Genomic DNA, 21,840 nt, shown 5'->3' with positions numbered 1-21,840 from the left:
TTAAAATGAGGTTGTGCTCAGACCTACAAGGTTATGATCAAATGGAATTATCATAATTCTCATTATTTTGGAAAAATTGGATGTTCAGAGGTCATTTTGTTAGGTTTAGTCAACCCTAACTCATTTTTTCCCTTCATTTCAGGTCAATGTGACTGTGGATTATATCAGACCAGCAAGCGCAGCCACTGAGACTGTGCCAGCCTTTTCAGAGCGGACCTGTGCTACTGTCACCATAGGAGGAATGTGAGTGACTTTGCTAGCTATAAATCAGTCAGACACCCCATGGTACTAGAGAGAAGGAAGTAGCAGAAAACTCTTTTTAAAAACAAAGTGGCATATAATTGTTATATGCCTGTGAAGGACTGTATATTTGCAAATCATTTTAAAGTTGCTCATTAGCTAATCACATACTTTCGTTGTTATTATTTCAGATATATGGGGATCTGTGTTCTTGCTACTGTGTGCAGTATATTAGTACTATTAATAGTGCTATTTATTGTAGGTACTCCATGCCCTAGGTACTATACAGAAAGTATTGATTCTTTACTCTTTGGTTGCATATTTTAAAATGGAAATGAAAAACAATCAAGACAAGTAGTTATTTTTTCAATGTAGAAATGGATAGCGATTATGTAAAGGCTAAAAATCTTCAGTGTTAGATCCATCAATGTTGATTTTTAAGGTATTCTGTTGGTTAGAGAATGTTTAATGAAAAAGAGACTTTTATGGAGTTGTGTGGAAGGGAAGGAGGTATATTGCTGGGCTAGGCTTCTACAATAAATATTAAAATAATCAGTCCATTCTCAGTAACAGTCCTCACCCTATATAAAATATCCTGGAAGAGAATAATTGTTTCTTTTTTTATTTAATACTTTTAAATACTGTTTGATACCAAAATGATATTTTTCTTTTCTTCTAAGGGCCATTATGATGAGAGAAAAAGAGTAGGTTGCCTCACCAGATAGTGGAATTGTCTTAACACCTTGGTGTTCATGGTCCTACCACAAGGAATCAGCCTTCAAAGCTACCTTGTTTTTCTTAGCTCTAGACAAGGGACATCAAGGTATCCCAATATAGAATTGTTACTCTTTACTGCCCCCTTAGCCTCAGGGCTAGTTTTGCTTACTCTGTGACACATCTGGAAAGGAGTGTCTGCTGCTGTGTTTACTGTAGTAGGTCTGTTTGTGTTCTACATATTGAAAGAACTTTCATCTTTAAACAGAACACACCATACTTACCTGAAAGAACTTTTTTTTTTAAAACCTGTGCATCATGTAATCACTGCTGAAGGTCTGGCTTCTCTTGTGGTCTCCTAGTGACTGATTGTGATTACAGAGGCCCTTGTGAATAGCTATCTGTAGTCTAAACTTCTTATGCTTCTCATTCTCATGTCAAACCTCACATGGATTATCCAGATTTACTATTGTGTTTTTTCCCTTTCCAGAAATAGATTGCATCTTGGGATTGATTTTGTGCTGCCCTATTTCAGAAGGGCTTTGAGGTCAAATTTGGTGCTTCTCTTAGTCCTGTGATTCTCTGAAGGTATCAGTTGGGGATAAACCTCTCTTCTTGATGGCTGTATTTAGATAAGCCTAATTTGGTTAGAGAAGGCAGCTAGGTGAGCTCAATGGATAGAGTGCTGGGCCTGGAATCAAGAAGAAGTGAGTTCAAATACAAGCTCAGACACTTACTAGCTATATGACCCTGGGCAAGTCACTTAACCCTGTTTGCCTTAATCCACTGGAGAAGGAAATGGCAAACCACTCCATTATCTTTGCCAAGACAGTCTCACACAGGGTCACTAGGAGTTGGACACAACTTAAACTGCTAAACAGCAACAATTTGGTTAGAACTAAAATAAAAGAGTATCTAACTTAAATTCAGAATGAAGGGCTCTATGAAAACTGAGCAGTGGTAGGTTTTCACATTCACACATGGAAAGTATCTGAAATCCTGTTCACTGCTTGATTAATTTCAAAAATTTTTAAAGGCTAAGCGTGCCCCAATATTGAAGGAGAATCCAAGCTGCACATTTGAAATGCTGACAGGATTTGCATATTTGTTCAGTCATGTCCTACTCTTCATGAACCCATTTGGAGTTTTCTTTGCAAAGATTCCGAAGTGGTTTGCCATTTCCTTCTCCAGCTCATTTTACAGATGAGGAAATGTCTGAGGCCAGATTTGAACTCAGGGAGAGAAATCTTACTGAATTCAAGCCTGGTGCTCTATCCACTGCACCACCTAGCTGCCTGGATTTGCATATACCTTGAGGGATTTCAACAAATAGATTATCATAGATTCTGTGTCATAGTTTTTGTACTTGTTGATTCCCTTTTGGTCAGTAGAGTAGGTGTATCGCCCAGAGATCCCAAAGATCAACACTGCAAGAAGTCAATGAGATGGTTTTTTAAAAGAGAACCTGAGATCTAGTTAGAAATATGAATAAGTGTCTTAGATGCTCTCAATCTGAGTCAGTGTTTGTGTCTTAAGATTGAGTGACTTCACACTTTTACTTCTATTTTTTTTTTCTTCATTCTGGTGTATAAATTCTCTGAAATGATGCACAGTTCATCATCCTTTTGGAAGGATCATTTTTTTCATCCCTTGCCCTCTGGGGAATCAATGAAATGTTATAATAAATTAAAATTTTTTCTTGATTAACTTTACTGTGGAGTTAGCCAGAGATATTATTTGTTAATCAAGTCAATCTAAAGAGAAAAATGCAAAGACAAAGCCTGAATCCTTCCTCATTCTCTTGTTCCTGGATGAGGAATTAACTTATCTTTTCAGTCCTGGTTTTATAACATCAAGCCGTCAAGATGTTGTTTCTTATTAATTACTTTTTATTGTATTTAAGATACTTAAATAACTCTTCTTCTGATTTAGTTGTCTTTGTAATTAGATTTAATCATTAAAATGTCATCCTTTGGTTACTCCTGGAAATCTTCAGTGAAGACTAAGGGTTTTCTTGGGTTACCTATGCCTGCCTATAGCTGTCTCAGGTATTTTTAGTTCTAATTTCAGAAAACTCATTTAATTTCCTTTAAATGTCCATATTTTACTTCATTTTATTTTATTCTGAACTTAACAAATCCTAAATAATACAAAGTATCCTATACAAAGTAGAACGGGGGAAAAGATAGTACATTTCATTTATATGCAGCTTTTCAAGCTGCCCTGCTTTGTCTGTATTTCTTTCTGGGCTTCTGTTTTCTTTTGTACATTAAATGATCCTCTTTTTTGGCGGGGGGGGAGAGGGAGAGAGAGAGGGAGAGAGTAAGCTATCCCCCCTTCTAGCCGTTGGAAAAAGAAAAATTGAAATAAAACCCTTGGAACAAATATGCATTTTCAAACAAAGCAGAATCTTAAATTGACCATGTCTTAAAATGCATTTCTCATGGCAAACTTATTTAGTATTTTTTTGTCCTTTATGCAAATTATTTTTTAAAAAATTTATTTATTTAGTTTTCAGCATTGATTTTCACAAGAGTTTGAATTACAAATTTTCTCCCCATTTCTACCCTACCCCCCCACTCCAAGATGGCATATATTCTGGTTGCCCTTTTCCCTAGTCAGCCCTCCCTTCTGTCACCCCACTCCCCTCCCATCCCCTTTCCCTTCCTTTCTTGTAGGGCAAGATAAATTTCTATGCCCCATTGCCTGTGTATCTTATTTTCTAGTTGCATGCAAAAACTTTTTTTTTTGTTTTTGAACATCTGTTTTTAAAACTTTGAGTTGCAAACTCTCTCCCCTCTTCCCTTCCCACCCACCCACCCTCCCTAAGAAGTCAAGCAATTCAACATAGGCCACATGTGTATCATTATGTATAACCATTCTACAATACTCATGTTGTGAAAGACTAACTATATTTTGCTCCTTCCCAACCCATCCCCCTTTATTGAATTTTCTCCCTTGACCCTATCCCCTTTCCAAAGTGTTTGTTTTTGATTACCTCCACCCCCATCAGCCCTCCCCTCCATCATCCCCCCCCCCTTTTTTATTTTCTTCCCTCTTCTTTCCTGTGGGGTAAGATACCCAATTGAGTATGTATGGCATTCCCTCCTCAGGCCAAATCTGATGAGAGCAAGATTCACTCATTCCCCCCTCACCTGCCCTCTCCCCTCCTCCCACAGAACTGCTTCCTCTTGCCACCTTTATGTGAGATAATCCACCCCATTCTATCTCTCCCTATCTCCCTCTCTCAATATATTCCTCTCTCATCCCTTAATTTGATTTTATTTCTTTTAGATATCTTCCCCTCATCTTCAACTCACCCTGTGTCTGCTCTGTCTCTCTCTCTTTATATATATATATACACACACATACATACATACACATTCACATTCATATATATATATATATACACACACACACATACACATAAACATATATATATATATATATATATATATATATATATATATATATATATATATATATATATATATATATGCATATTCCCTTCCACTACCCTAATACTGAGGTCTCATGAATCATACACATCATCTTTCCATGTAGGAATGTAAACAAAACAGTTCAACTTTAGTAAGTCCCTTGCAATTTCTTTTTCTTGTTCTTTTTCTTCATTACCTTTTCACGCTTCTCTTGATTCTTATGTTTGAAAGTCATATTTTCTATTCACCTCTGGTCTTTTCACGGAGAAAGCTTGAAAGTCCTCTATTTTATTGAAAGTCCATATTTTGCCTTGGAGCATGATACTCAGTTTTGCTGGGTAGGTGATTCTAGGTTTTAATCCTAGCTCCATTGACCTCTGGAATATTGTATTCCAAGCCCTTTGATCTCTTAATGTAGAAGCTGCCAGATCTTGGGTTATTCTGATTGTGTTTCCACAATACTCAAATTGTTTCTTTCTGCTTGTTTGCAGTATTTTCTCCTTGATCTGGGAGCTCTAGAATTTGGCGACAATGTTCCTAGGAGATTTCTTTTTGAGATCTATTTGAGGAGGCAATCAGTGAATTCTTTCAATTTCTATTTTGCCTGTGACTCTGGAATATCAGGGCAGTTCTCCTTGATAATTTCTTGAACGTTCTTTTTTTGATCATGGCTTCCAGGTAGTCCAATTTCACATTGTCTTCCATTTTTCCATTCCTTTGGTTCTGTTTTATAATGTCTTGATTTTTCATAAAGTCACTAGCTTCCACTTGCTCCAGTCTAATTTTTAAGGTAATATTTTCTTCAGTGGTCTTTTGGACCTTTTCCATTTGGCTAATTCTACCTTTCAAGTCATTCTTCTCCTCATTGGCTTTTTGGAGCTCTTTTATTATTTGAGTTAGTCTATTTTTTAAGGTGTTGTTTTCTTCAGTATATTTTTCAGTATTTTTTTGGGTCTCCTTTAGCAAGTCATTGACTTGTTTTTCATGGTTTTCTCGCATCCTTCTCATTTCTCTTCCCAATTTTTCTTCTACTTCTCCATCCTGCTTCTCCAAATCCTTTTTGAGCTCTTCCATTGCCTGGGACCAGTTCATGTATTTCTTGGAGGCTTTTGTTGTAGGCTCTTTGATTTTGTTAACTTCTTCTGTCTGTATGTTTTGATCTTCTTTGTCACCAAAGAAAGAATCCAAAGTCTGAGACTGAATCTGGGTGCGTTCTTTCTGCCTGGCCATATTCCCAGCCAACTAACTTGACCCTTGAGTTTTTCAGTGGGGTATGACTGCTTGTGGAGTTAAGAGAACTATGTTCCACGCTTGGAGGGTATGCGCCAGCTCTGCCACACCAGCACTCCTCCTTCCCCAAGAACCCCCAACGTGGACTGGACTTAGATTTCAGCAGGCTCTTCACTCCTGCTCTGATCTGCCACTTAATTCCTCCCACCAGGTGGGCCTGGGGCTGGAAGCAACTGCAACTCTACTTCTGTAGCTGCCCCACCTCCACTGCCCCCAGGGTGGTAGCCGAACCATGAACTCCTTCCACTCCTGCAGCTTTTCCCACTAACCTTCTCTGTTGTCTTTGGTGTTTGTGAGTTGAGAAGTCTTGTAACTGCTGCAGCTCACTGATTCAGGGAGCTAGGGAATACTCCGCCCGGCTCCTGGTCTGGTTGGTCCGCGCCACCCATGCTGGGCTCTGCTCTGCTCCCACTTCTGTGTGGGATAGACCTCACCCAGATACCATCCAGGCTGTCCTGGGCTGGAGCCCTGCTTCCCTCTGCTGTTTTGTGGGTTCTGCAGTTCTAGAATTGGTTCAGAGCCATTTTTTATAGGTTTTTGGAGGGACTCGGTGGGGAGCTCATGCTAGTCCCTGCTTTCTAGCTGCCATCTTGGCTCTGCCCCCACTTATTTAGTTTTTTAACAAGGTTCTTTCTGTCTCTTTATACACTTCATTTATCTTGAGGTTTTGGAGGGGCCAGGAAAGGTTTTCCTACAGGAAAGGTACTTTAAAAGAAACTGGTTATCGTCTTTCCAGTTGGTATTTGGTCTTTTTTGTGTTCACTTATTTTGTTTCCCAAGAACAGAGTGGCATTCCTTCACTGTTCTGGAGCCTGGCTGTTTGTACATAGTAGAAGGTAGAAGGAGTCCTGGTTTGAAAGAAGCACAAGCAGTGCACAAGGGATGAGTAATAGCGTAGGTTCAAGTTAGATATGCCTGTGTTTAGCCCAGGAAGTTCCCTCTGTCTTATGAATTGCCTAAATTTTAGTAACTGCATTTATTGTCACTGTCAGTTCCACCTCCCCAGTTTCTCTTCAATGCCTACTACTATTGTGTCCTCGGCCTTTTATACTTTAGTTACAACTTTCGTTTCTATCTGAATATATAACTGCTTAATGGACATTATTAAATGCCACCAGAAGCCACTAATCAGCTTGTACTTGTACTAAAACTTTCTAGGAAGGTGGGGGGGGGGTGTTTGTGCGCGTGCGTGCGCATACATTTGTGTGTGTGTGTGTGTGTGTGTGTGTGTGTGTGTGTGTGTGTGTGTCTGTGATGCTTACATCTTTCTATAGCGTACTTAGTCTAATCTTTGAAATAGCAGTCATGGATATTTGCCATAATATTGCTAAATTGATTATGTACTATATTGTTTAATGCACACAGTGTTTGAGTGAGGTTTCCTTCCTATGTAATCCTATCATCTCCTTGTGTTTATCTAGAGATATATACACGTTACACCTGTATAAAAAGGAGTAGATAAAGCTTTGTCTTTGTAACTAGTGCAAGGCTTTTCTCAGCATTGTAGTCTTTCCCTATTGTCATAGGAGGAACCACATGGGATACTCTGCAGCACACTTAACTCTTATATATCCTAATTTGCATGGCACTGTGTTAGAGAAAGACTCAGACTCCTATGTAAACATACATTCCTAGTTTTCAAGTAGCTTTTGATCTTAAAAACTGTTTTGTGAAGCCAGGCATATTTCTCCACCCTTAAGGTATTCACTCCTACAGACCTGAATCCTTCATTTGTTTTTCAAATCTTGTATTGTTTTAAAACACACTACCTCTTATTTCTGTGCCAGGTCCTCAAAGACTTCCCCTTTCCCCATTCAGTAACTTCAATAACCAAGTGAGTACAATATAAAGGCTTTCTCTGAGCCTCTGAGAAAGCATAGTAACAGCATTAATGTAAATGGCTTTGTGAGAGACTAGTGCTTGGGTAGCAGCCAGTGTACTGCTCTACAGATTTATCTCTTATATTTCATAATATTAATGAAGTTTGGGGATGCATTTTTTTTCCTGCTAACTTCTTTGAAAGGAAGACAAGAAAATACATTTGCTTTTTAAATCCTTCAGAAAGAGCAACTCAGAATAGGAATAATCTTCTTGGATTATATATTTGTGATACTTCTGTTATGTATGGCAGAGGTAGGCAAGTGTATTATCCTGAAAGTAACAGACACATTTGTATTATTTTGTCTATTATAGTTTAGAGGGTAGTCAGGTAAAAACTGAACTTACCTCTTGGTTTGGGTATAGTATTTGTTTCTAGGAATTGCTTTTGATTTTATAACACGGTGCTCCTTTGACAGTGACTTAAATCATGCATACTCTGGGTCCAAAGAAAATACACATCTTGTTCTTACCTTATTCTAACTTGGATATTTTGAGATTCAGCGTATAGAGAAGACCTAAGAATGCCATGTGTAATGCACGAACAGCGTGGGTCCCTTGATTATTGCTTGCTGAATGTGGGAGAAGGTGGATTGCTCGGTTCTGGATGACTTCATTATCATCATCTCTGCATGAAAATCCAATTATTTATCTGGAAAATCATTTCGGCATATTTGTAATGATACATCTGAGACTCTACCAAATCAGCTTGTATTTTCTGCTAAGATTGATGACAATCTTTTTTGTGTGTTTTGATATAACCTGAGTGGAGAGAATGCAATACCTTTTGGACATTTAATTATCTTTTTTGGCAGCTCATGGGTAAGTAAAGGCATTAGAGAAAATTTGATAGGCTATGGTCGAATTAACGTATGTGTTTTAAATGAAGAAGAAATAAACCTTAATGAAATGAGTCTTGAGACATTGTACAGAAAGGGTGAATTGCAAAGAATCAGAAGATGGTTAGTGTTATATCACTTTTGATGGGATGAAGTTGGGCCCTGGGGTAGCCTGTTAACTTGATAAGAAGTACAACTCTTTAGGAGTTTTTAATTAACTCCTACAACTTGGTACAAGAACTATAATTCTCAGAAAATGAAAGAAATCTGTCTTTTTCACTCAGTCATAACAGTGTGTAGCTGGGAATGAAATGGCAAGCACAGTCTGACACTCAGGTTATAATTTGGGAATCTTGAAGGGAGAGGAAGGGTGCCACATTGGAGTAGCAATAGAAGGTGTGACCTAACATTGTATCAGAATGCAAAAAAGATCATTGGCTCTCACTGCTGGATTTAGAAGAGAGAGCAGGTATATCCTGAAAATGGTGCGAAGACACGGCCTAGATGGAGTTGTTTGTATTTAAGGCAATGCTCGGATTGGTCTCTGAGGTGTGACAAATCACTGCGGTTGCCTGGTGCAGCTGAAGTGAAGGTGAGATTTATGGGTAGAAGGAACAGTTACAAAGCCACCGAATACTTGGAGAAGCCATTATGGGTCCAGTCTGCAGAGCAAGGGAATCCTGAAATAGAGTTCCAACTAGTGGTGCTGAAGTACCAGGAAGTCACATGGAAATCTGGTCTGAGAAGATGTTTGCAGAGTTGCCCATTATACTTAATCCCAGTTTGAGTAAAGCTACAGGTACTTGTCCATCTCCCACTTAAAGGACCCTCACTGCTGTAAACTCACCTGGAAAAGGATTTTTCTATCCTGATGAGACAAGGGCTCTGTCACAGTTGTTAATGCAGTGATACTGTGTTTCTAAATAACCTGTGAGTCGTAGATATTTCAAAGAGTAACTTAAAATTCCAGAGTCATCTAATGGCCTGAGTAATGAAAGCCCCTGCAGTTACCTTGGTTAGGAGGTAGAGAAGAACAAGATGCTTAATGAGTCTGAGCAACAATATTTTGTGTTTGTGTAGGGCTTTTTTTCCAAGACGCAAAAAAATTTGATATAATGGAACACAGTTTTTCCTACTATAATTGTTTATCCTAGGGTTGTTTCATTAGGTTTTAAGTTTGGAAAATAATTTAACTTTAGTTAATGCGAAGTAATCCCCAGGCGATCATTATTTTGCAAGTGTAGTAGGTGAGATGGGAATATATTTTTTGTTAGTGAGAATTGCTCTGACATCTTCTAAAGGACACCTCTTCCTTCTTTCTTTTCGTTTGACCCGTGGTTCCTCTTGCTTTTGGCTGAGTTGTCTGAGCTTATGATCCTTTCCCTAAGGAATTGACTGGACAGTTCGGGTTGATTTGACCAGGGGCTTGCTAATGGGGGAAGTGGTGCCATGCTTGAGTACTTGCGTTTATTGTGATGGTAGGTTCTGCTGTGGGAATTGGGATTTAGAAATAATGTTGTTGTTGATGATGGTGGTGATGATGATGATGTTCTTCCCATTGAATGCAGCATTGAAGGGGTGTGGATAGGTACTATGAGAATTTATCCCCATTCTATACAAATTCAGGTTGCTTTATAAACTCAGTCTCTAGTCTGCTTCATGATACCTGGGAGGCAGATAGATTTTATGTATTTTTCAGACACTGATGATGCCATTCAAGTTAGCTTGACTTTTACCTTTTATAGGCATGCTTTGAATTATGAACAGGAGTACTATTGTCACTTGGAAAGGGTGTTGAGCAGAGGTCTATGCAACTCCAAACATAACTTGGTTATTACTTTGTGAGTCTTAACTCACAATAGTTGTGTTTGTTCAAATTTGCAACACCCATTCCTCCCAAACCCTCCCCCATTCATGTGCTTATATATACACATGAGGATAGGTAATTGCACCCCCCGCCCCACTTGAAGTCTATAGATTAAAAAAAATCCTTGATTTGAAGGCAGCCATTATATCTTTTTATGAACCTTATATCCACCTTCTCTTATAGTTCATCCTTCTATTAATACCACTCCTAAATTTCAAAGGAAGGAAAATTTTTAGTTAAAGGAAAAGTTTATCAATATATTTGAAAATTATAACAGATTCCTTTAAATGTCATGGGCAGATTTTTACAGGGTAGTTAAAGATTTAATTATATGAAAAAGAAAGCAAGTTTAACTTTGAAATAACCATCTTTCTCTGAAATGCTGTTGTTTAAATAACAACTAGCATTTTCTGACCTGATAAGATTGCTGTCATTGATATCATTTTGTCTGTTTCCTCAAAGTCTGGTATTTTAGCCTGAGTTTCTTGAGCAAAGGGTGTTCCCATCTTTGGGATCAGGACAGGCAGCTTTTTTTTTTCCTTAGGATTTTGAGTAGGGGTGGTATTCAGCAGTATGTTTTATGTATTGATTTACTGGGAGATATATTACCAGTAAATGATGCCTTATCAACTCTAGTTCCTTTGTAAGGTCACATCTCAGACTGTTGTGGGCAGCCTAATTTTTAGTGTGTCATGAACTCCCCAGCATTAATTTTGATTACTTGGCATCAAGAGCATTTGTTTATAACAGTTGTCTATCTTTATTCTCTCTTTTTTCCTCATAGTGGTGATTACGTCGAAGTTGCTGTTTATAAAATTGTTCATAAACCATGTTATTTTCCTTCAAACAACCTTATCTGTTTCTTCCCCTTACCACTTATTTTGAATGTATTCTTGGTTCAATTAAGGCTTCCTTGTTATATTTGAAAAAAAAATTTTTTTTGTTTCTTCATGTAGAGACCATTTTGAAGATGCCACACTCAAGAGACCAAATATCAATTCCCTTAGATCTGTGAATTTTAGAAAGGATTATTTTTACTTTTTAAGGAGGGAAAAGATTCTTTATCTGATGGAGAAGAACTTGGCCCTGATAGACTAAATTATTTAGTCTTGGGTGTTGTGGAATTGTATATAATCAGTGTATTGCAAGGTCAAAATGGAGTTTATTTTGCTTCACTAGATTTGGATCTAGACTCAAATGCCAATTTGCTACTTTTTGCCTGTGTGGTCTTGTTTGCAAGTCATGTGCCTTCTTTTAACCTCAGTTTTCACATTCATAAAATGTGGGTATTGAACTGGATGATTTTCTAAGGTTCTTTAAACTCTAAATTTGTGAATCCTGGGTCTGCCTTTCTTTAGGTTGGATATGTTGCCCATATGATATTCTTTCTTAAATCTAAACTATTAACACCTGAGCCCCTTCCCCCAAGATAGGATTCCATTGAGCTTTTGAATTATGTTTGACAATATCATACCAGTCAGGAATTATAATCCATACACATTTTACATAATTTCATTGAATGCAAATTCCTTTATTTGTAAAGAACCAAAATGTAAATCTTTTACCTTCCTCTTGAATTGCTCAGAAGGCTCCTTCTAAAATGTGTTTTGTTCCTTCCTGTCACTTAGTGCATGACTATGGGAAGATTAGGTCATCCATCGAGGGCTTCCAGGGTCTAGATTACATTTAAAATAAAAGACTAGAAAAAAGAATGTGAAGGGGAAAGAAAATGTTTGTCCCTTTGCCTTGTGCTATGCTTTAACAAGTTTTGAAATGAAGCCAGGAAGTATTACATGAAAAATATTTTCTAGCTTCTTATGCTTTTACTTGGCCTTGTGAATAATGGACAAATATTGAATGTGGAGTGAGGAAGATGTGGATTTGAATCCTGCCTCTGATGATTATTAGTTTGGAATAGTTGAGAAGTCAATCCATTTCTCTGGGCTTCAGTTTATTCACCTTTAAATGGAAATAAGAATACATGTATTGCTTATGGCACAAGATTGTCATGAAGCTCAAATGAGATAATGAATGTAAAGTAATTTGCAAGCCTTAAAACCCTATGTAATGGCTAATATGGAAGTGTTTTGCATGACTTAACATGTACAATAGGTATTATGTTGCCTGCCTTCTCAATTGATGCAGCGAGGAAGGGACTGAAGGGAGGAATAGATTTTGCAACTGAAAGTAAAAATTTTAATTTAAAAAATTAGAATTGTAAATGGCAGATATTTATCTGTAGATGTCAAAGCTGTCATGGGCTTAGGTTCCATGCTTTGCTTATATTACACAGTAGTGATTATATACAGGAAGTCTCCCCTATGTCTTCTTAGAATCAAGAAAGCAAAATTTGTTCTTAGTCTAGTTAAGGAACATAATGAATATAAAACTGACTCCATGGATTCAACTGACCTGGGTATTTGATAAGTATTGAGCTTGTCAGAGAAACCTGAGCCTGACAGAGATATGTGTTTGTTCCTTCAGTGGGGAGTAGCTTCATATCTCTCTTTATTTGAACTAATGCTTTTTTACTGAAACATTTGCCTTTTAACTGTGCAGTCACCAAAAAAGAGAACGTAGAAAGGCCAAAGAATTCCCAGGACAGAACTTGGTATCAGATGGCTTCGGTAATGGAGCCTGAGAAAGAGCGGTCAGATAGGTAGGAGAACTAGGAGATAATACTGTCATAAAAATGGAGCAATAAAGAAGCATAAGCAGGAAGAAGTGGTGGTCAGTAGTGTGGAAAAGCTGCAAGGAAGTCAAGGAAAAGGAGGAGTGAGGGAAGAGGAGTTGGAAATATCCTATTAGAGTTGTGTTCCCATGCATGTCTCTGCCTTCAGTAGGCTTCATTACTTTAACTGCTACTGCTGTTGTCAGAGCAGATCACTCCAGATGCTGTTAGCAATTTTCTTTCTGACTTGGAGTGTGTGTTTTTATGTAGGCGGGTGGTTTTGTTTTGTTGTGTTTTTTTTTACTGGTTTTTAATGTCAGACTAATAATAAACTGGGTACGTAGGCCTGGTTTTGTCATAATGTCCACAGATTTGCTTTATTTGTCCCCTGTTCCTTGAGAGAGGGAGGAGAGAACTGTTGAAACTGGTGTGTACTATGTGGAGGGGGCTTGGCAAGTCATAACGGCAGTTTACCATGGCAGTTAACAGCTGTATTTTGAAGAAAGAAGGATAACATTCTCTCCCTTTGCTATTTCTCTGTCCAAAGGTGCCAGCGATTTCTTAATTGCCAAATCCATTGGCCTTTCCTCAGGCATTCTTCTTTTGCCTTTCTATATTCTCTCATTTCTCTGTATTCTCTCATTCTCATAGATTAGCTTGCATGGATTCAGTTGTCATTCATATACTTATGATTCCTAAATCTATATGTCTGTCTTTAATTTTTCCCCTGAGCTCCAGTCTCATACCACCAGGATGTCTGCTGGACATCTTCACCTGCATATCCTATAGGCAACTGGAATGCAGTATGTCCAAAATAGAGCTTAATATTATTTCTATTCAGTTGTGCCTGACTCTTCATGCCTCCATTTGTAGTTTTCTTGACAGAGATACTGAAGTGGTTTGCCATTTCCTTCTCCAACTCATTTTGCAGATAAGAAAACAGAGGCAAACAGGGTTGATGACTTTCTCAGGGAAATACAACTTGTCAGTGTCTAAGGCTGCATTTGAATTCAGATCTTCCTGACTCCTGACCTGATACTCTATCGATTGTGCCATCTTCCCCATTAACTTCAGCTCTTTTTCAAATTTTGTAATATCTGTCTAGGGCCCAGCTCAACTGTTTACACTCCCAGATTTTTTGCCTTTGTGTCATCTCTCTCAGCCCTCACGTTTAATCAGTTGTGATGTCTTATTAATAATACCACCGAAACATCTCTTGTATCTATCACTTTCTTTCCATTTACTTAAGGGCCTACCACTTTTCAAGTTCTTATCACCGTTACAATGCACAGAAATAGGGAAGGAAGGTTGGCTAAGAACTGAAATGAGATGGGAAGGTAAGAAGTTCACCTTTAGACTGCTTGAGTTTAAAATGCTGACTTAATATCTGAGGTGGAAATATGCATCAGACAGTGGATAATGTGGGAGTGGAGATAAAATCCTAATATATAGATTTGGGAACATTTGCACAGAAATTATAATTAATTCTATTAGGACTGGGTAAGATCACCGGGAATGAAGAATTTGCAGTACCGAGTTTTGGGAAGCACCTATGGACAAAGGAGACTGGTAAACAGGCATCAAATAGGCTACAAAGTGGGGCTTGGGGCTCCTGGCATGAACCCAAAAGGTATATAATCAGTCATTTGGAAGGTGGAAAGATGGGTCATTTCCTACTCTCCTTTTTATAGCATTTCCACCCTGCATACCCACCATCTCATGACTGTCAGACACCCTTTGGTGGGGAGAGCTTTGCAGTCAGGGGCAATGATTGGTGAGTAAGAGTCCTACTTCTCCCGTTTTTGTTTTGGGTGAGATAGAGTGAGTCATACATGTTGAGTAGGAATGGATGAGTTGCAACAGACTGCACATTTTATTTAATACCTTGTCTTTCCCTCAAAATCCTTTCTATTCCCACACTGCCCTGTTAATATATACTTATAGTTACTCAGATCCCAGCCTTGGTGTTTATCACTCCATTCCTTAGTCTCCTTCGCCTCATGTATTTTAATCAGTTGCCAGTATCATCATTCCTACCTCTGTGTACTCTTCTTTCTATTCACCCAAGTTCAGACCCTCATAACCTTTCACCTGGACTATTGCAACAGTCTCCTGATGATCTCTTAGCCCCTCCCCACTCTTCCCCCCAAGTCTTTCTTCTTTCTAATCCAGCCTCCACGTAGCTGCTGGTGATAAAGCTTAGATCTGACCATGCCTTTCCCTTACTCAGTAAAACTCCAGTGGTTCCCTATTGATTCAAAGACAACATGTTGGATAAAATATGAGATAAAATAACTCATCCTTTTAAATTTCTTTTTTGTATAAATTCATCATGCATTTAATTATTAGGACAGTAGTACATCAGTCAAATAAATATATACATTTAGTGTGTATGCTCAAATTTTTTTGCATGTTCAGAAAAGAGTTAGACATCTCTGAAGTGGACAATAGGTGGACTAGGGAAGAGCAATGTTACAAAAGCCAAGATATTACCCAGAAAATATCCTTTAGAGGAGAGTGAGAGGCATCTGGAGGCCAACAGATGATAGAAAAAATTATCCAGAAGGAGTTATATTTGTGGTTAGAGTGACTCTTATTAGAATGAAACTGAGGTTTCTGAGTGATGGTGGCAGAGAGAACAGGTCTGTAAGTGGATGGGAGTTTTCCAGTCATCAGACAGGGAAAGTACAAATTGCTCAGGTATTCAGTTGATCAAAGCAGGTATTGCAGAAAGGTCATTAGTAATGGAAGTCTGGATGGTTGAGTAGTTTAGTCAGTCAGTCCACAGTAGTACTTGCTTGAACAGTCAACTCTCCTTGCCCTGTATAACATAGTCCCTAAGAAGAGCCGGTGCTGAGATCAAGAGTAGATGGTAATGGGATAGGTGGGGGTAGAGCAGTGGTCATTTTGTGAAGGGAGTTTCTTGTCCTGAGCAGCACACAGCTAATTGCTACTACCACTCGTTCTTTCCATCCCAGTTGTTAAGTGCTATGGGCTAGCAGCATTGGGGCGTCCCCTGTCTTCCCAGGAGCGATAGCCTTCACCTGCCTAGGTCATTATGACTGAGAATTGAAGGTTCTGTTTACTTAGATGGTAGCATCATACAGGACATGGTGCAGTAGTGTACCAGTCTCAGATGATGAAACTTGTTTTGCTTGGCGCCAGAGGGGACAGTGAATGGAAGTTACACTTAAAACCTATAGGTGTGTTTCTCTCAATGGAAGAAAAGAAATAACTACAATTAAATCTCTTCATAAATGTAATTAATATGGCTTCCCTCGAGGTAGTGAATTCCCTACTACTGGAGGTCATCAAATAGACTACATTACATTAAATCTAATTCCTTTTCAGGTATGGGTTGAACTAGGTGACCTCTGTGGTAACATGCATCACTAACACTTTGTGTTCCTGTGTAATTCTCTGTGAATCAGTTTTCTTCTTTATAAAATGTGGGAATTGGACTGAGTGGTCCCTTCCCAGGTCCATGATTTTTGACTCATATGGATGGGGAAGTAGGAGTTAAAAATGGCAGTGAAATTTTAAGCCAAGGTATTGAAGCAGATCCTAGAATAGAACTGGGGAAGTCAGGAAGAACGAGTTTTAGGGGATAGATGATGGTTTTATTTTCCAGATAGGCTGTTAGAATTCTGTCTCTGCATTTCACTGGTGAATTTGGAGCTGGAGATAAGAGATTTACAAGCCAAGTGTGTAAAGAAATATGTGTGGTCTCGATAGTGTTTCAGATTGCCAAGGGAAAAAGTATAGGTGGAGAATTGAAGAGCATGTGACTGAAACATCATGCAAGAGGTACAATCAGTTAAGAGAGAGAGAGAGCATGGTCAAAGAAAGAAAACCAGAATGAAGAGAATGCAATATCTTTGTCAACTTAGAAGAAATTTCTAGAAGGGTGTGATTAACAGTTAAAAATGCAGCAGAAATCCAAGGGGATGAAGGCCGAGTGCTGAGTAGAGGGCATTGGATTTGGCTCTTAGAGGATTGTTGGTAACTTAATTGATTAAAACTCACATTCATTTCACCGTGAGTAGCTAGGCCATTTTCTGTGACTAGGGAGGATTTGAGGCAGCATCAGGCATTCTGCTCCCAAGCATTCTTTTGTTGTAGATTTCTGATGTTGAAGCTATGCAATTTGCTGGGGCAAGAATTGCCTTGGAGAGTCCCAGACCAATCTGGACTTCATGTTCAGCTTACAGATTTTATGGTAGATAGAAAAATGCATGGAAGAACGCTACCCTTCACCTCCAGTTGTCTTTAAAACTGTCATTCTTCTAATCCCAAGCTTATTTGGCAGAACCACTGCCATTATGTGAAATTTCTCATCACCCAATATTCTTAGCTTATTTCTTAATTTCACATGTAATTTGAGTGATTTGGGAGAACGTTTTGTTTGTCTTTAGGTGCGATGCTGAACAGCTTTCTAATATAAATAGTCTTGTCTTAGTACCACTGTTCAAGAAACAGTATAGCAGGGCAATATGGGATATGGGAGATCTGTAGGTATGTTCTTTTACTATTTCCCTTCTTAGGGAATAAGTTAATTCATTTGAACTTGTTTTAACAGTGGAACTCTGGTGTTGGGTGGAACTTAGGGTAGAGAAAGTGAAATAATAGAATGGGGTTGTCTATTGCTTTCTAGTCCAGCCAACTGTTTTTCTGTAATGCTTTCCATTCCCTGTGTCCTTGGCAGTTAACTGGAAAATGAGTAAGTTTGATTAGCCAGTCTATGGATATGTGTAGTGGTATTTTAAGGAGCTTGTCCTGTCATAATGTCATCTGACTTTCTGGAAACAGCTGAGTTGATATTCAGTCCTTTTCTCTCCCTACTCCTGTATCATTCCCCATGGGCTCTTATTCCTCCCTGAAGGGCTACTTGCCCCCAGTGTATGACCTGTAAAGATGAACACGAGCTATTTGAAACCTGTATGAATGGAACAGTTTGTACACATGAACAGCTTTGCCAGCAGCTGGGGAGCTGGTGGGCAAAACTGTGTAGTTGTCTGGGTTTTTGTCAGTGATTGTCCTGGACCATATTGGTTGTCCAATTTGATTCAGTTTGACAGATAATTTACTTACTTTAATTTAAAAATCTAGCAAAATACCTTCTATTTAGTAAGTCTTTTATATGTGTTTGCTAAATCTGGTTTGCTTCTGTTAGACAGATGACACACAGGAGGCACTGGAGACTTGGACTCCAGCCTCTAACAGGTTCACTCTTGATCTGGTCAGATAAGAAAGACAGTTTCAAAGGGGTTAATAATAAGTTTTATTCTAGTCTAGTTTTCTCTAACACAGTATTGCTGATAACAGAAGCACTACAAACTTCTACAGTATTCCCTAATCACCCTTCTCGCAGGAGCCAGCGAGAAGGGGGTGCAACTACCCCTACGTCTTGATGGGGTCAATCGAGACAGGCACAACTTGTGCATTCAACCTTTAAGGGTTCCCCTAAATCCCCTCAAGCCTCAGTGGGGGCCGGTTGAGGCAAACACAGATTCCCCCCTCCTGATCCTTGATGGGGGCTGATCAAGGTGCACAGCATCCCAGCTTGTGCATTCAATCATAAAAGGTCCCCCAACTCACTAACCACTGACCACCTGTTTTATAGGGCATCAGACAAAGAAAGCATATTGCCAGCAATAGTCTCACAAGTTTGCAACCCCTCATCCCTATATCTCACTGCGCAGTCGCAGTGGATGTTTACAGTTTCAGCGCACATGTTTATGTTATTCATTCTTATATAATGCTGCACAAGCATGGTGGAGATATTTTGAACCATGAGTCTGGGTCTGAGTCTGAGTCATATCTAATACCTGGGAAACAGAGATTGTTATAGGCACAGATCCTGGGAAACTGAGGTTGTTATGGCCATAGATCCTAGAAAACTGAACTCTAAGAAATAATAACAAAAATCCACTTTACACACACCAAAATCCACCTTACCTACACTAAAATTCACTTTATTTACAGCTTCCTACCTCTGCTACTTGCTATCTACGTGCTGTGTGTGGCCTGGTTTGTGATTGCAAAATATGGACTCATATATCCCTGCATGTAGACTAGCCATTTCTGTGAGGCAGCGAATACTGTAAATTTAGAAGTTCATAGTGCAAATATTGTGATGTCAGCATTTACCTTTAATTAAGCATCTCTCAAACTCATCCTTTATTTCCCAAATTAGGAAATCCGTACATGCGAAGTCCTTGCCATAAATGACCAGAGTGTACATTTAGACCCTGCTAGAGTAGTGACACTTGGGGCTTAGTGATTTCATTCACTGAAGGGCGTTCTAGACCCCTCAAGGTTAAATGGTGAGGTAAAAATGTCAGAGTTTTTGACTACCAATTGTAAAGCATACTTTTCCTTTCCCAAACCTGCAGGGGTTTGGTCATCCTGATATTGAATGTGTTATTTCAGGTTGAACTTGTTCTGTTCAAAACATCTTTCCCTCCTTGTAACAGAATTGCTATGAAAGCCATCAGAGCAATTGCAAAAAAACCCTAGATAATCTATTTCTAAATTAGAACTTGTTTCTCTCTAATCATCTCTGTAATGTATTACAGGCATCACTCATAGCATTCACTGTAGAAGTGATTTAATGCTCAGTTTTTTGACTGTTGCATTAATGACTGTTGAATTAATCTTGGGATTCTGGAATTTAATATTCAGTAGCTTCTGACTAATAGGAATGAGGAAAACTTTGATTTCATGCATATTGGATAACATTAAGCTTCAGATAGGGGTGCCATGAATCTTACTTCTGTAAAAGGTATATGATTAAGAGTACTGTGGACAGGATGGGTGCTCTCAGATTTGGGATACAGCTGCTAAAGAAGATGTAACAAGGTCTTTGTCCACTCACGGTGATGTTGGACTCCTTGTGTTTGGTTAGAGTGGAAGGAGACTGGAATCAACTTCCTTGTCAAATAGACAGATCTTTGGATTTGAAGCTGCAAAATTGGATTTCTTGTTCCCAGATATTTCAAAGTTTATTAAGTACTATAACTTGAGCTGTAGGTTTTTTACAACTTTAAAACTGAGATGATTTCATGATGCTCTTAGTATATGGCAGCTTTCTAAGGAAGCTTTTTATCATGGAGAAACTGGGTTAAATGGGCACATTCTTCTGTGGTCTTTTCCTTGAAAGTCTGAAAACAAACATTGCGGACCTTGGGATTTGGCTAGTTTAAGGGATTTTTTTAATGGAATATGGTGATTTCGATCTTCAACTTCCTCACCTTAATCTAGATTAGCTCAACTGTTTGTTGCTATTGGCAATTGTTTTATCTCCTTGGCATTTAATATGCTCCTAAGAGCCTAATTTCTTTCTCCTTGTATTTCCTTCTTTTCACCCTAAAACCTCACAAGATCTGGTGACATTTTATTCATAAAACTTTTGAATATTTAGTCAACTACCCCTTACTTGCTGTAATTTTAATACTTTTATCTGTTTCAGTGTTGCTAGGCATTTAAATAATTTTCTGATTTCCCAATGCAATTTAAAATCACTTGTTAAACACCTACTATGCTATAAGCAGGGCAGTTAGGCTCCAGTGTCTTCATGTAGCTTACAGTCTAACTAGGGAAATTTAACATGGATGAATATTTTGTATAATAGTAAATGATAAGTACATTAGAGAGATATAAAAACAGAATGCTTTGTGTAGTTTCAGGAGGAAGGTCATTACCAACAGTCAAATCAGGTAAGGAGGCTTCATGGAAGAAGTCATATTTAAGTTGGAATTTGAAGAAGGGATAGGAATTTATCAGAAAAGTCAAGTATCTTTTCTTTGGCTTAATTTCTTATGCTCACTCATAAGACTTCTTCACTGATTTGTATTTTCCTTCATTGTATCATGCTCATCAACAGGACATAATTTTCATCCTTTATAAACCAGTGTCTAACCTGGCTTAGCCAACCATCTCTCTCTACAATGAGCTCAGCCTGCTATAGTTGATTTTTGTTTCTTCTCTGACATGGCCCCTTGTGGGTGTATGTCTGGAATAGCAGCTGTATCCCTGGTGCCGAATAATGTGAATTGGAAACACTCCTCATCAATGAAGCACCTGGACTGTTTGGCAAGACTGGGGGTAAACAGCAACCAGATGCATCAACAAGAGGGTGGGAGGACTCAAATTGCTTTGTAGGGGGTGCATGCCATGTGAATGAGGCTATTACTGAACTGGTGTTATGAGAGTGCTGTTTGTATCAGTTAAATGTAAGGGATTAGATAATCTATCATTATGCTAATTCTGCATAACAGATGGTGGAGAGTTCTGTGTCTGATCAGAAATGTTCACCATGAGGGAAATTAAGCTACACCCACAGCAGCAATCAGGCAGGAATTCCACTGGGAAGTACAACTGGATACTAAAGTAGAGGATCATTGAAGACACCTGAACTTTTTGTGTTTCTTGGACTTCGTTATCAGCTTGAAAGTTCTTGATCCTGGAATCATCCAACTAATGATGTGATCTCACCCCTCAAGCCTATGTTTAAAGAGTCTTTGGTGAAAATTGGGGGGCAGGGAACATGGTATAGCACATATATTATCAAACATGGTTGATTTCCTGGTTAGTTTTTCTAAATCAGTCCTCCCCCTTGCCCTGCTTTCAAAATCACTTTTAAAAGACATAACTGGGTCAGGAGGAAGGTAGAATATTTATATTTTTACACACACACACACACACACACACACACACACACACACACACACATGTTTATATATATATATTTATATGTTTTACACAAATTTGTATATGATATAATATTTAAAAAAACATGATAGACAAGCAAAAAGGAACTAATAAAAATGAGATACAATTTTTATCTAAGGTGGTACTTGGACACCACTGTAGACTAAAATCTATAAATAGATAATTTAA

At 38.5% G+C, this 21,840-nt stretch overlaps 1 protein-coding gene across 1 annotated transcript in view; it reads left to right on the top strand.

Annotated features, from left to right (window-relative positions):
* SND1 (staphylococcal nuclease and tudor domain containing 1) overlaps nt 1–21,840 on the top strand; it is a 484,576-nt gene that overhangs the window by 198,971 nt on the left and 263,765 nt on the right. Inside the window, exon 12 of the mRNA XM_036759444.1 lies at nt 143–243. Coding sequence (XP_036615339.1) covers nt 143–243 — 101 coding nt within the window. The remainder of the gene's footprint in view (nt 1–142; nt 244–21,840) is intronic.

This window comes from Trichosurus vulpecula, chromosome 5, assembly GCF_011100635.1.
Source record: "Trichosurus vulpecula isolate mTriVul1 chromosome 5, mTriVul1.pri, whole genome shotgun sequence".
Lineage (NCBI taxonomy): Eukaryota > Metazoa > Chordata > Mammalia > Diprotodontia > Phalangeridae > Trichosurus > Trichosurus vulpecula.
This window is presented reverse-complemented; position numbering and strand designations above follow the sequence as displayed.